This window comes from Strix uralensis, chromosome 16 (genome assembly GCF_047716275.1).
Source record: "Strix uralensis isolate ZFMK-TIS-50842 chromosome 16, bStrUra1, whole genome shotgun sequence".
NCBI classification, from domain to species: Eukaryota; Metazoa; Chordata; class Aves; order Strigiformes; family Strigidae; genus Strix; species Strix uralensis.
The window spans coordinates 9,982,457-9,998,767 of record NC_133987.1 but is presented as its reverse complement, the minus strand read 5'-3'; the positions used below and the strand labels follow the sequence as shown (position 1 = coordinate 9,998,767).

The window sequence follows — 16,311 nt, the reverse complement described above, 5'->3', positions numbered from 1 at the left end:
CAGACTTCTCTGCTGCATCAGAGACTTCAAGGTGAAAACTTGGGCGAGATCACTATAGGGGGAAAATGCAGATGGAGACAGGCTGGTGTCGGACAGAAAGAAGCATCAGCAAATGCTTGCCCTTCTCAGTTGAGGTTGATCTAAGGCTCAACTACATCTTTGGCAAACTCCAGAAAAAGACATGACCTCACTCTGGAAAAATGTTCTTTATCTGGTGAGACAGAAACTGCCTGGCCTTGCGCAGGTCTCCAACATAAAATGGATCTTTCTTTAATAGAAATTTAATTAAGCTAGGAAGAGTTGCCATGAAATCAGTCTTTTCCATATACTTTGTTATCATATTGCTTCCTAGTCTCTCCCTTCTCATTAGCAGAAGAAAGATGCACCAGCCTTTTGGTCCTGTGTCACCCTACAGGGAACATGAACGTGCACAGTATAAAAACACCGATTAACACCAGAAGATCAGGGACACCAAGAACTACCAGAACCACCAGAAACAGAAAGAGATGGTTCCCTTATTCTTACCCTAAATGTTTGTTATCAAAAACATGGAGAACCAGCCTTATACTTCTCTTTAGCTGTCTCCAATTAGTATAGATCCATTTATTGACAGTAAAAACCCAAGGTTATGGGAACAGGCAGCCTGAGCAATGTCAAAATATATTATTTCAAGTTGGTTGACCTCTAATAGGGAAAGCTCAAGACCAGGAGTGACTCATGCTAATTATAATTGGGGTGTTTCATACACTTACTGATCTTTGTAGCCTATACTCACTGGGTGGACTGACTCTCCCAGGGGGCACTGACTGCTCAGGACATTGCCAGAGAGCATCCAGAGCGCATCCCAAAACACAGGCAGCACATTGAGCCACCAAGGGAATCCAGGGGCAGGAGGGTCTCAGACCATCTTGCCCATGGGAAACTGTATGAGTTCAGCAAATACAACTGACCTCAGACTGACCACAAAATAATCGTTTTTGATTTGGGTTGATAAATGTAAATATTTCTGTTAGGGATGATGCAAAATGAAACATTTCTTAGGTGTGCGCTTTTTTTGAGATGAAAAAACCTAACCAAGCATTTTGCACAAAGTGTTTTTGGGGAAAAAAAGAAAGACCAGACCTCAACTATTTAAAATTTCACAGGCCAGCCCTTTCCCCTTTAGATAAGGCTCACTCCCGTGCTACCCTGCTTCCCCTGCAATGAGCATCACTGCTGCTTTAATTTTTGCACGAGAGCTGCTGCTCTTTGGCTAATTATAGAAGCTTGGATCAGAGCTACACCGAAGGCAGCTTGACAGAACCAGCTGTTAAAATTACAGCTGGATCCTAAACTAGCTGTGAACATCCAGCTTTAGCTCGTGGTGCTACCCCCTCCCTGGAGCCGGCTGCCAAGGGCCTTGCTTGGCCGACTGCTCCTCCTCCTCCACCGCTCCAGCTCAGACCCACAGGTTTGGCTGCCTAAATGCTTTTCTGCTTTAGGGAAGCTGAAGACACCTGTGTATTTCTTTTTGCTAGATGTTTTTCTTCCTACAGCAGCTATCTGTAAGATCCATCACTTCATCACTGCAATGTTCATGGATTTCCTGGAGAGCATAACAGTCATCGCTGGCCTCTCACCACAGCCCAGAGAGGTTAAAAAAAAAAAAATAAAAATGCACCAAAGTTATCTCAAAAAGAAAACCTTTTGCATTTGGAGCCTTTTCCTTTGCCTTCTAGTGGTGACTTTGTGCGGTGTCTCCTTGATGGCATCTCCCTTTGATTTTAACAGAGCCTCGGGAAGTGGCATTACTCTTTTGGGGGGGCTGCACTGAGCCTGAATCAGCACTTCCAAACGCTACTGGAAGGCACCGAAAGGCTGCTTCGGTTCCTGGTCATATGATGCCTGTCCTGCTGAAACATCAGCGCATCCTGGCACGGGAATGATGCCACGTGCAAGTCCCTGTCACAGGCCCGCTCCCCTTGCAGGAGAAAAAATAATAATAAGACAAACCCACTGTGATCTCCCCTTGCATCCTTCTCTCTAGTTTAGTTTGTTAAACAGCTCTTTGATGCGCCTTGTCTTCACTGCAGTAAGGTCCGTGTTTGATGTTTAAATCATTTGTATTGCAAAGTTGCTGTACGGAGTGAGGGCTGAGCGGGACCCACCACAGGCAGCTCTCCAGGACCCGTTTTCTCCTCTGCCTTCCCTGGGCTGATGCTGCAGTGAATGGCGTTAGCCTGGCTGGGGATTTTATCTGCTGCTGGTTTCTTGAGTGGATTGTTTCAAAAGGATCCCTTTCCTTCCAAGGCAATTTGGCTCAATATTTATCTACCCTGGAGACAGGCTGTTGCGTGAGTTTTCACTCTGCTCTGGATGAGGCTGCAGAGACCAGGAGAGGTGACCTGCACAGCATCACCCCCCCTGCCCTGTCTGCTTCCCACGGGAGCAGTGTCAGGGCATGCCGAGGAAGAAGAAGTAGTCGTTTGTTTTAAAGCAATGACTACATTTCCCTCAAACCTCCAAGGAAAGGATGGGGAAAGGTTTCTTGGAACAAGTCCTGACAGGGAGTTGTGTAATGTTAAATGTAGGATTATATAGGGAAGACATAAAAAGGAGACTGAACATCAGCAAACGGTGTCCTGTCTACTTCAGCTGAACATACTTTTCCATAGGGTTTCCTCCTTCCTCCATTTCAATTTTTCCCACTTAATTTTTCAACTTAATCTATTCCTCCCCAGCAGACAAAAAATTGGGGGAGAAAAAAAGAACCCCAGCTCCTAGACCCCCTTCTCCACACCAAAACTCCACAGCACAAGCACCAACATGTGGATGCAGATGCCAGATCTCGCACCCACCCGCTGGGGCATCGTGCCCTGCCCTGCTCCCCGGGCTGTGAACTCCACACCCGGTGCGTGCCAGGCGGCTGCACTGGCGAGGACCAGCTACAGTGGCTCAGACCCACCGAGGCATGGCACACCAAGCAGCATTTAACCCAGGAGCATGCGTGCTCTGAAGAAGCACCATCCCCACGGTAAGTGAGATGTCTAACATCTCGCTCTGGCCGTGGGAGAGCCCTCGCAGGGGTGCAGGGAGCAGTGCCCACCGAGCCTGGCTCCCAGCGTGACTCACGTCCCGGCCGGCGGCTGAGGTCAGTGCCCAGAGAACAGAAGCCCTCTCTGTAGCTCCGGCAGCATGAGAAGAAGGTTTCTGTGCCAGGCAAGGTTGCTCGCTGGAGGGATGCTCATGCTTTAACCCTCTCCTGACAACAGCACATCAGCCTCCAGTAACCCTGATATTGGGTTGGGAGAACTGCAGGGTTTGTAGTTTCCATCCGGACACTCACATACCCAGCCCTTGGCTAAATGCTCTTTGATTATAACCTCTCGGGATCAGGGATGCTTTTTCAGTGCATCTGTACAGCACCCAGAGCACTGGATGCAATCTGTGCATAATGCTCTTACGCACCCTTGAAATGCAAATACGCCTCTATGCTCCCTTGAAATGCAAACAGCGATGAGGTTTGCATCCTTTCTGGAGAGGGCTAGAGCCCTGCTGCCACTCAGTCTGCCCTCCTGCATCCCTCCCTGCCATGCTTCCCCGCAGCTCCAATGACCACAAGAGATGCATCGGCAGAGCTTGCACAGCACCAAGCTCACGGCAGGCTGCAAAACTCAGCCAAGAAGCCAAATTTCTCAGCACAGTCCCTGCGTGCCGCAGGCTGCGGTGCCAAATCATTTTATACTCTGGGACACTGAGACAGGGCAGAGGTCCATGCCAAAGAGATGCAGCATCCCTGCACCCTGGGCTCCTTGTTCAGACATAAATCCAGCCGCCTTCTGAGGTCAGTCGTCATGTCCAGCTCTCCCAGGGTGCAAATGCACACTGCAAGGGGGTATCAGTGCCAAGCAGAGGAATTGCTTGTGGTTTCAGCTGGGGAGAGTGAAAATGCAGCCAGACTTTGGGACCAAGCAGCCAAGATCTTACAGACGAGGGAAGGATCAAGCACAGAGATTTGTAATGCAATTTTGCTGAAAACCAGTAAAAGCCGAACCTGGTGCTTTGGTTCAGCCAAATACCAGAACCGGCTGCTGGGAATTTACTGGAAACCATGATTTAACAGAAGGCACCAGCGATGCAAGCCTAGTGTGCACACCAAGCACCAGCACACACTGCAGGGAACTGGTGTCATGACTTCCTACCACAAAACATCTCCTCATTCACGTCCAAATCTCTGCTTTGCAAAAGTCTACATGCATTTACAACAAAAGATCAGGCTACCCTGATTTTTGCCACTTTTTAGCTGCGCTATTTTTTTATTTCTATCTCTAGATGGAAAGAGACCTAGAAATCTATGAGGGATCTGCTTACAGGGATGGGAGAGAGGGGTAAAGACAGCGGTACCAAAAAGCACCCCACAGTGAGGGATGCTCCACAGATCTCACGGCAGCCGCATCTTCCCAATGCATGCTGCAGCTCTGCATCACGAAAACAAGCACTTCCCATCAAAGAAGGACAGAAGCAGAAAATGCTGGCGCTTCTCTCAAAGCCCAGCTCTAATACTTGAGCCTTTCAAGCATCAGAAGAGGATTTAATCCATTTTACAACTAGCATCAGATAAAGTGACATTAAAAAGCAGTTGGAGCAAAGCAGCAACTCTCTTTGAGGCTAATAAGTAGAAATAAATTAACTGATTTCTTTATATTGAAAATCCCTCTCTATGGACTAAGATCAAGGCCTGCTAAAGTTTTTGACAGCTCTCTTTGCCATTCAGCCATGTGTGCACTGGGGTTAAACAGAGATTTACACTCACAGAAACTCCTGAAAAACTCAGATCTTTGGATCAAGATTACAGATGTAGCCAGCATTTTCAGAAGTTCAACTCAAAAAATGTCAGAAGAGCCAGTTATAATTAGGCTTTTTCTGAATTTCTATATATGGTGTAAATCAAGAGGCAAGTCACTGGCATTATGGGAAACATGCCAGCAAAAAAACAGAATGAGGGGAAAAAACAACCTCTTTATTTGTATGGTACTATTCACTTTACAGACACATAATGCAGGCTGGGCTTTAAAGGCGACTTACAGTTTTGCAGTATTATGTGGCTCTAGAACTTTTATTCTGATATTCAAAGTCTAATGTAACTTAATGTTTACAAAGTGACATTTCAGATCTCACTGCTCTCACCAGAAATGCCTCCATGGCCATCACTAGGTTTTGGGGGAAGGCTTTGGGTACACTAATACAAACCATTGCAAGTGCTCTGCAGAGATTTCTCCACCACTTAAAACACCGAACAGGTAGCAGAGATTATAAACCGATTTTTCTTAACAAAGTGTTTACGACCTAATTAAAAACTGCTCCGAGCTGCTATTGCAAAGCCAGTCACATCAGTCATCAGATCTGCGCCGGAATTAAACATTCATGGGGGCTGCCCCCAGGTCTGTGCCACAGCCCTTCGAACAAAGGGCAGGCAGAGCCACAGTGGCTCTGCTCAGCCCCGCGTCGACACCAAAGGCTATTTTTATCATGAGGAGATGTAAGCACGTAAGGGACTGGGGGAAGGGAGAGAAGGTGGAAGGGGGGGGAAAAAAAATAAATGCTAAAGTATTTATATACTTCGTCAGGTAGTGCACCACCCTGCACCATGGCCAGGTACACCCGTCCTCACACCCACAACCACGCCAGCATTCAGGCACAGCATGGAAACAATGGTAGATTATTTGAGACACACACCAAACCCAAACCAGCCAAAGACCCCCACCCCCCAAAAAGGCAGAGGGATGCTCCTGCACACACCAGTGCACCCCGTGCCTCGCAAGGCTCTGCTGTCCAGGGGTGAGCTGGGCAGATGACCTTGTTCTGCACCGCCACACTCTCCTACGGCACATACTGGTGCCCGGTCAAAGCCCAGCAAGTCGTTGCTGGTAAGCTTAGAAACAGTTGCTTTTATTGCGTTGTTTCTCTTATTGCTCTTGTGAGCTCGGTTTCCTAAGGAACCAAAGCTTACATGGAGCATCGTCTCTCCATCTCCCCCTCTGGCTTTCCATCTTGGACACTTTCAGACAGATGTAGCTCCCCATAGTTGCTAAACATTCCACTCTTTCTTGCTTATAAAGCAATGGGATAATTTACACACTTAAAAAAAATCAGCCTCATCCCTGCTTTTTGCAGAACCACCCTTGTAGTGGTGCACTGCCTCTTTCTCTGAGGGGCCTGCATCTGCCTGCTCTTACCTTACACTCAACTGTACGGGCATCTTGCTTTGCATTTGTATAGTGCTTAGTGCAGCATCACCTTGGCCACCCCCACATCTTCACCTGGGAAAAGCAAGGAGAGCTTCCCTGGAGTTGGTGGAAATATAAACAGGAACATCAGCCAAGGATGGGGGCTGCATTTTGGGAAAAAATGACGATGAAATAATCTTCACGCTGGTCTGCACGGAGAAGCTGATATGGCAGCTGGCTACTGTCCTGATCACACACATTAGCTGGCTCAAATCTTCCCCAGTGCTAAAAGCAGCTCTTGATTTAGCTGATAACGCCTTTGCAAGAATAGAGTTTTGGTTCAACTATTTTACTTAACATGCTCGCCTCGTCAGCAGTTAAAGCATGCTATAGGAAGCACCTATGTCACTTCTCCCCGCTTGCAAGGAGATGGTTTCACACAACAGCTTTGTATCGCCCATATCAAGTTGCTCCCACAGTATCATTTCATCAGACGCCGCCAGGGCTTGTATGAGGAAGGGCATCTCACTACCCACGGCGTGATGCTCTGACCACGGAGCAGGTCCAATGGGAGGGAGCAGTCTCTCACATCAAGACTCTCAGACAGCACAAACCAGCACAAGCATTGCTGGAGCAATGCAGATTCACGCCAGTCAAGGCAGAAATACAGCAAGGAAAAAAACAAAACAAAACAAACAAATATACACTTGCCTCTCTTGTACCTCTCATGAAAGCTCAAATCTGGGAACAAGCTGCAGCCACAACCTTGATACTGCTACAGTGCCCTGAACTGAGACTTCGCAGATGACTCTTTCTTTAAGCCTTTTCACCAGCATCAATTTCTCTTTTGCTTCCACCATCCTTCCCCACAACAGAGCTGCAGCCAAGCCTGAGGAGGCTGTATTGCAGGGCAGTGATTTATTGGCACAGGTAAGTATGTGTATGTGAAAGGATGCTGGAGAAAACGCCTTTCCTTTGAGCAGCATGCTCTCTTTCACTACTTTATCCCCAGCGGTTTGCAGCATAAAAATCTCGCTGACTGCACAGAAGATGCCTTGTTCCCCTGAGCCTGCGGGCCCAGCACGTGCTTGCACAGTGAAGGGGACAGGGACGGTTCACGTATGCCTTCATGCTCCCTTCTGCGTGAGCATCTCCTTAAAGACCATATGCATTAAGGGCTTAGCAAGCGACACCAGCAGCCCTCAAACCAATGCTTTATTTCTTTGCTGTGGTTGCCTGGCAGACTCCCCCGGGTGCTACGGGCTGTCTGATGTACAATAAAACCTGTGCTCTTTTAGGCTGCCATTAGCACTGGTTTGCTCTCCAGGTGCTGTTCAGCCCTGTAATTCAGCAGCGTGCACAGCAGGAGAGAGGAGCTTTGCTTTTGAGGTTGTAAAAAAAAAAAAAAACACGGCGGAGCCGGTGTTGCTCTGACACTCGTAGCTCCCTGCTAGCTAGCTGATATGGGGTAAGAGACAGCAGAGCATGAGGTCTGTCAGTTAAAATAATTGGGTTTTAACTGCAACGCTGTTCACCGCTTTGTCTGATCAGGCCCAAAATAAACTGCATTACATCACTGCAGGTCAGACTGAACTAATAAGGGTATCTTTCTCACACTGAGAAAGAACGTATTTATGTCCCGTGCGTTTCCTCTAGTCCTTTGCAGTCAGAGCTGCTTCCAACTGTGCAAGTGCAAGGGAAAATTAATTCAGACTGTTGCCCAAATTATACAAGAGCCACATGGAATGGAAAGTGCATATTAACAGATTTTACTATTTTAGGGTATTCTTTCATGTCTCATAATTTATTTTGCCATCATATTTGCAGACAAATACAAAATAACATACAAGCCAAGTAATCTTTGGGGTGTTGACAGAAGATAGTACAAGCAAATAGGCTCCTTCAGACAAATGCTGCTCTTTGTAACTACCTGGGTAAACCTAGAGCTCACCTGAATAATGACAAGATCTAGTCCATAGTGTTATAAATACAGAAATACAAGCCAACAAAGCCTAAAGCCCTGATCATCTTTGGCTTTGCTAATATGCCCAAAATCTGGCCTATATCTTCTAGCTTTCTCAGTTGCTTCAGTAGTAGCTCTCAGGCCATCTAAGGTTGCAGTAACACCATATTATCTTACTGTGCAGTCCAACGGGCCATCCCACCCAACTATATAACTGCCAATCAAATAATCAAAGACTCCTCCAACTTCCACCCTGAAGGATAGGGTTTACATCTTCAGCTGGCGTAAATCTGAATTTCTCCACCTTTTTTAGGGGACCTGTGACAATTTACATCAGCTGAGGAGCTCCAACCCCCCATGATTAAAGAATGAAAGCAGTGATGCTTGTTGGCATTTACTATTCTTCTCCCTTGCAAATGATGCATTCTCATCCTGAAGGCTTTTGGGAACCAAATGTCTCAACACGAAAGATATGCAACAGCATCTGCTGTGAGCGAGGGAAAACCACTGTTCCCCAGTCCTGCTGCAAGGGAATCGTACTGGCATGCAGAGCTGGTAGCAGCACTTTTTATCAGCTGTACCCTACTGCGAATCTTCTCCTGTTCCCGACTGCTCTTCCACCATCTGATAAATTAACAGCAATAGGATTTACTGGCCTATTTATAAGAAACACAGGAAAGCAGCATTTGCAGCAAAGTTGCAGAAAGCTGCGCTTGATGCTGTTGTTTGTGCCCAGTCTACCCTGTGCCTCGCTGGAAAGCACGTCACACTGGGAAGCACCTACACCCTGACCTAAGAGCATATAAATCACTGCTGCACTATCTCAGGCAATGCTTTCAAGGAAAGGATGGCAACTGCTTTGCACAGCCCGGCATCTCTGTCTGTTGCTGGAGATACCCATCAGCCCTCTCCCACTGCACCAGCCACATCCATCCATCCCATGGATAGTGCTTTCACGGTCCTAACACGGTGAAGTTACGCCATTTTTCCTTGACAAACATTAAGAGATTAAACACCTGGTGTTAAAGAGCTCTCCCGCTTCATTTGCTAATGTTAAAGCAAAGACCCAAAGATGTGTTATCCCTGCCCACCTCTCCTCCCAGGCTGGGCTTCAGCTCATCCCAGGACACCAATTCCTCCTGGCGTTTGGGCAGTAACAAGATGGGTCCACCAGGACCCAAAGCCAAGTTCAAGGAGCAAACGACTCCATTTTGCTTTCTCTTGGCCACATGCACATCCCGTTCTCTCATCTGTGGCCTGAAATGAATTAGAGCAGCTGCACCTTGACCAGTTTATAATATTATAGTCCTCCAGCCCTGCAAACACTGTTCCCTTTTGCTTCCTCCATGCCTCCCTTGGTTAAAATAAATCTATTTGATTTATTTTATTTGCAGCAAGACTTTTGGGAAGCATTGCTGTAACTGCTGCCTATCAACAGCAGGGGAAAATGTGCAGTCCAAGCTTTTTAAAATTGATCAAAATATTTTTAAGATTATGAAACCTTTCAATTGCCTTGAGATCCAGATCCAGACTTTGACAGCAATTACCACCATCGTCCACTTCTAAAAGAATACAGCACCTGTGCCCCATTAAACACCGTTAAAAGGGATAGTTAGCCAGAGACTGACAGTAATTTAGCCAGTTCATTTACCAGAATGGATAAAGCCAACCTGAAACACATTAATGTGAGGGTCTTAAAACTGGTATTATTCTGTACTGTTGTGCAACAAACGTATCGCCAGCAGAAGGGACTCAGACCACGGTGTTAATCAGGATTGCCGGGGTGTAAATAATGTTTTGCTTCATAAAGTCTGGCTAGGGCAAACAAATTATTTAGCTTTCATACTACAGCTGAATTAAGAGCTCAAATGTATAAAAGGGTGTATCTAAGAATCAATAGTGGATCACCGAAACATTTAATCACTGTTTTACTAATCTCCCTGCACTATCTGAACTCAAACTGGCTCCTCACACTAAAATCAATGGTGCTAATACACTCATTAACAACGGCTCTTTTGGAGGAATGAAACCATCAGAGTTTGAAAAACTAACTGGGGGCAGAGGAGCTGAAAGCTGTGAACAGCACATGGGCTTGTGCTCCAAGGCTTCCTGGGGAAGCAAGAAACTCTAAAAATTCCCTTACAGGAATTTCCACTGCAATCTTCTCCTGAGGGTAACTGTGACTACACATGTAACAGCACATCCCTGAGAGGGGACGCCTGATGCAGGGACTGAACCAAGACCCATGGATCTACAGCCACGGCTCCTCTCCAGGGAGAGGCTTGGGAGCTGGCCTCAAGGTTCAGTGCTGCCCAGGGATTTCTGCATGTGCAAAGTGTCATCCAATTCTGGTTCTGCTACCTTGCAGGGCTCTATCTCATGAGGCAGATGTTTCCCATCGGTTCAGGGGCTATGTCAGATCTTTTGGGGCAGCTGTTGCCTTTGCATCCCACACTGTCTCTTATTTATACTCTCCACCAGCAGCTCAAGAGTTTGCCACATCCTCCTGCCAGGCTTCCCTGCCTGCCTATCTCAGCTCTGACCTGCACATCTGACACTCCTGTCCCGAGACTCATTTCTCCTAAGTCTGTCAGTTTGGCGTGATAGCTTCTGCTTGGCATCTACAGGCTCCAGACAGTCTCTCCCCAAAGGATTCTCTGAAAGACACTGAATTTCTGACCAGGGTTTCATCAGGCTGCCTGGAAAAGGATGTTGCTCAAAACTATTCAAAGATAGCATTTTCTTATTTTTTATGCAATTATTGAACAAATATCAGAATGCAAAATTGCCCCTGGGATTGGAAAATGGAATTAAGTCTTCCAACAAACATGAGAAAATGGATAACGATGTCTCTATTAGCAACAAAATGTTTCATGCTTACAAACTGGCAACCTAACACCCCTCCAGGGAATTCAGAATGGTGAGAAAAAAATGGTCTAAGACAGCATTCGAAAGAAAAAGAGATATACATACATTCAAGTGAGACACAGACTGGATGTGGGGTATGCAGGAGGGTGTCCTTGTGTCAGTCCCACCTCAGCACATTCACAGGCAGTTCAAGAGGTCATTAGTGGAAAGCAATGGCCCAGATCCTCTGTAGTTCCCAGTTGTGCTGAGCCCAGCATAATGAGGCACAGGAGGTCCACCCCACACAGGGTGAATCCTCCAAACCACTGGTGTGGCCACTAAGTTGTATCGACCCCTGCAAGCAGCGAGAAGGGCAGAGCCGGGACGTGTGGCGTGGCTGAGCTTCTTCTGCAAGCAACAAGCTCCAGTCTGTCTTGAAGGGCTCATGGATGGCATGGCTCAGACCAGCTTTGATGGCACTGGTCTATAACAGCTGGGCAAACTGGTGGTCCAGCACCACGTACGACACAATGATGAAACACCCCCATTTCACCCAACTGTCCCAATGCACATGAGAACATCTCTGCTGAGGACATGGTTTAGTGGTGGACTTGTTAATATTAGGTTAACAGTTGGACTCGATCTTAAGGATCTTTTCCAACTGAAATGATTCTATGATCTCCAGCATACTGCTTCCCTACAGGACACAGGATTTTCCCTGGGCTCCCTTCTCAAGCCACAACCCTGGGAAACAACCGACTCCAGGTGTAACAGCCCCGGAGCTGAAAACAGCACCATCAACTGAGTTACATCATACAGTCCAAAAGAAGGAGCACCATTTGGCACGGGGTGAAGTACGGGCATGCAACCACACCTGGGGTTCAGCAGGAGGGAAAAGTTGGCACCGCATGTTTGGTGTGTCCCTCCCAGCTTTGTTTTGTTGTAACACCAACCTGGTCATGCTAAGGAGGAACCACCTGGCCAACGCTCCCCTTAGAATTTACTGCCCAGAAGAATCAACAAATGACATCCCAGTTGCACAGGTCATTTGCACAGCTCCTGTGCTGGATTTTCATGATGGTACAATTCTCAAAGACAATATAGAACCTAAAAGCATTCATATACAACCTGCAAGTTGTCCACCAGTCTGCCTTCCCTTCCCTCCCCCTCCTCCTCCCAAGAGCACTGATCATTTGAAATGGCTTACCCCATTCTCTTCTATTCTGCATTTAATAGTTTTTGAACTTCAGAGAGGGGAGAAAACCCTTTCACTTCACCATGCAGTTAAATATTATGCAGTCACATTACTCAAGAACACCTACAAAATACACTGCTAAAATAAACTCCCATTTGAACTCTTCCTGTAATATTTTTCAGAGAGCTAGAACACGCTGCCCCTTCTTCCCACACAGCACTGAAGCACCTACTTCACTTTAACCAGGTACACGCTCTTCCTGGAGTTGAAAGGACTAATCATGTGCTTAAAATTATGCATTTGCCTGAAGTACCTAGCTGAATCCAAGCTTTTGTATCTAGAAGTTGCACGGTATAAATCGGAAACACTATTCCTGAGTGAAAGTTATACACACGTTAGCAGATAGAACATGTCCAACTCCAGCAGACTGCTTTGAAAATCTAAAATAAAAACATGCACAATGTACTATATATGAGTATGGATACCCCCCACACACACCACGAGCATGCCTCATGTATACAATATGGCAGAGCAGAAAGGTCTAAACATAAATTGAGAATATATGAGATAAGATTTTAATTGTGGTTTTAATAACAACAAACTGCTGGAGCTACCTGCTTATTACTAGTCTTGAAAAGCAGCATGAAAATAATATTTTAACCTTTCATCTGTAACATGGTCTTTGCTAATAGAATTATCCCAGAGTCATGCAAGCACATAGCTGGTGTCAACTACTTAATATGCAGAATAAATTAAATGCCACTTACGTATAGCAAAGAAATACCCAGCTAATTTCATGCACTTTCTTGCTGGTCCTTACGCTGGCATAGCCACACAATGAACACAGTTGAGCCCTGCATCTCCTTTTCAAATCCCGTCCTTCTGCAAGAAAACCATCCGATCCACTGCTCTACTAAAACACCCCTTTGCAAGACCACCGTCACTCTGCCCATCATGCTGGGAGTGCTGAAATGAGCTGTCACATGTGCTGGGTCTCTGCAACTGCAAAACACTGTGTGTTTATTATACTACAAGGAGACCAGGTCCCACTGATGCCACTTGAAGTATTGTGGAGAGACAGTAAGAGAGATTTGGGAAGAGTGGGGGACCTGACACACTTCTCTATTATTAACTAAACCATGTTAATAATTCTACTTCATCCTCCCAAAGCAAAAGTCACCTTGATGAGACAAACACCTTTAGCTCCATTTCAATCCAGCTTCATGCCTCACGCTACCAGAAATGAACTCGCTGGTATTATATCTGACTTGCTGTTGGTGAACAGCCCATGGAAGTCACAAGAAAGACTCTTGATAACTGATTTATTTCCATCAGCTATTAAGATTCCCAATATTCCGAATCAAATACAGGGAATGCCAAGAGGGATCTTTCCCCAAAAGACTACACTTTCTCCTCCTACTTAGTGACGTATGAGCAATAATCAATATAAAAGAACATATAAACAGAGACAAAAAAATGGAAGGTCCCGGACATAAAAAAACTTATCTGCCAAAAGTGTCTTTCACTACCTGCAGAATAAGGCTCCTGCTTCTCACTGTGAATGAACTCTTTTCGTTCGTATTTGGCTCTGATCCACTGTTCCCGCAGCAGTCTGGAAAAGAAAAATAGAGAGAAAAGGAAACATGGTCCAAGATACACTAAGGAAGAATCCAGAATCATTAATTCTTCAATCAAAATACAAGTGTGATTTAAAAGTTTTCCAAAAATTGCATTGTACAGTCTGGAGTCAAGTGTTTCTTCTGTCTACTGTTGGACAGCAATAAATCGTTTCTTTGTACATCCAATTTTATTGGAAACTTATTTAATAAAATTTACAGATTTAGCAGAATAGCCTTTTGCCACCCACCTAACCAGCCTCTGTACAAAATTCCCTCAGTATATGAATGATTTTAAACCTAATTTCCTCAGACTACATTCTTCAGTAAATGGGATCAGTAAATGAAAAAAACAACAAACTGCATACTAAAGAAAAATCTTTGCCCTGAAGCTATCGATATGGAAGTAGAAATCGGGTATGCCTTGTGTGATGCATGTACATGATGGCCTTTTGGCAGTCGAAGCTGCAGAGATATTGTCTCCTTGTCACACATGGACAGCTATTCAAAAAAATTGTGATGTGTCAGGTTAAAATTATACTTGTAACAAGGAGGGGAAGCCCAGCTCAAGGATGGGTGACATTTGTGACTCGGTGAACGTGGAGCTTGCTGCAGAGTGTCATGCATCTCCCAAACTAAGAGCAACAGGAATTGAAGTGAGAGGTGACCTCTTCAAAATGAAAGGGCCGTAGGACAGTCATATCCCAGGCCCTAGCTAACCTCTTGGAAGGAACTAGGGTGTGAAAAGTGAAAAAGACCGGAAGAACATGGCTGGGTAAGGATGTGAGGGCTGAGCCCTGTGGAACGCAGGATCCAAACAGCAGAGGGTAGTGAGAACCCATCTGGCAGAGCTCTTCCAAACCCAATAGTCTGTATTGCCAAGTCTAAGAAAGAAATCCATGATGCAAGGCAGGAAACGTGTCTATTACAAAGTCCTTTACCTTTCATGTTGAAAATGATACCAATGATTTATACACCAAGACCGTAACTTCCAAAAAAGGAAAAGATACCCCAAAGGCTATAAATACTTTTTTTCTATTTTATTTTAACATGAATGCTGGAATTAATGAAGTAGTTTAGATCTAGAATATGCTAGAAATTGCTTCAAACCATTTTTAACTGCACTTAGTTCTTAATTGCCCTAGAACCTTAAATAGCCCAAGCAGGCAGAAATCACATACAGAAATAAAGGTATGTGTCATCCCAGATTCACAGCAGACATTTCGAAGTGGCCTACACTGATGACAGTAAAAGATCCCCCAGCATTGGGCATGCTCTGTAAAACCCATCACACTTCAACACATCAACTTCTCCACCAATGAAAACTGTTGATATGCTTAATTACCTTTTCTTTTTTTGCTGACTATGGAAATTTAATGCTATCTTTTGAGCAGACACATTCCAGAAATGCTCAAAGAAGATAAGCATACAAACATTGCTTATGAAAATTCATCTGCAGGTACAGCAAACACATTCATCAAGACATTATTCAACGAAAACTGTGGCTGTAATCAGTTTCCTGGCTGTAAAGGAGGAAATAATTACATGTATTTTGTCCCATCCATTGTTTCATCTCCTTGGTTGGGGCACCAGCCTTCTCCCTCAAGGCTCAAGGAGCACCATAGCTTCCCTGCACCCAAAACTCAACTGTGAGCTTCTGCTGTAACAGAAATAATGCACCAACTCTGCCTTTCCCCCTTCTGTTCCTGTTTTCATGACTGATCTTTAGTTGTTACACACACATCTGCAAGTTTGACTGTGAACTCTGAAGATGAACACCCATCTCCCTTCTGCTGTCACCCTGTGCTACGCTCTGGTTTTGGGTACAACCCATCTTCAGTTCATCTCAGGAGGTTCAGATGCATTTTGTAGAAGTGTACAAGGGGGCTCTTCTGGGTTGAGCAGGATACTCTTTCTGGATTTGATATCCACATCACAGTAGCCTGCAAACACAGAAGACTCATGACCCAAAAGGTAGCACTTAATTGCCTGTTTCTATACTTCTGCTGCTCATCAACAAAACTACCAAAATTTAAACATAAAATCAGCACAAATATTTAAATTTGTTACCCTTCTTGCAATTTTTCCAGCCCGGCTGTTGCAGAGAGCTTGTTATCACCGTAGCCAAACTTGGACCTTTTCAACAAGACGATTAGGGATTTAACTAGAAGGAAGAAAATTCACACCACCCTCAGCTCCAGCTGACTTCAGTGGATTCAGCAGGAGCTGCAGCTGTTCTGAGTCTCTGAAAGTCAGCCTTCCAGTACAAATGTTTAAATACAGTATAAATTAAGGTTCATGTACAGCAGTGGGAAAACACTTTTGCTGTATAATGCAGACAGTACAAGAGATACACTCTGCTGGTCTCACGCCTTAGGGAACACTGCTCTGCAGTGACTTATTTCCCATGACGCTGTCAACAGCGGTGGTTCAAAACGTCCCCAGCTTTTGTGCAAGAAAGCATAAACTGGGCAGCTGTGAGGC

General features: G+C 45.4%; 1 protein-coding gene across 2 annotated transcripts in view; it reads right to left on the bottom strand.

Moving 5' to 3' along the window:
* ADAP1 (ArfGAP with dual PH domains 1) overlaps positions 1-16,311 on the bottom strand; it is a 61,629-nt gene that overhangs the window by 24,419 nt on the left and 20,899 nt on the right. For both annotated transcript variants that reach the window (XM_074885866.1, XM_074885867.1), the window contains exon 4: positions 13,741-13,823. In XM_074885866.1, coding sequence (XP_074741967.1) covers positions 13,741-13,823 — 83 coding nt within the window. The remainder of the gene's footprint in view (positions 1-13,740; positions 13,824-16,311) is intronic.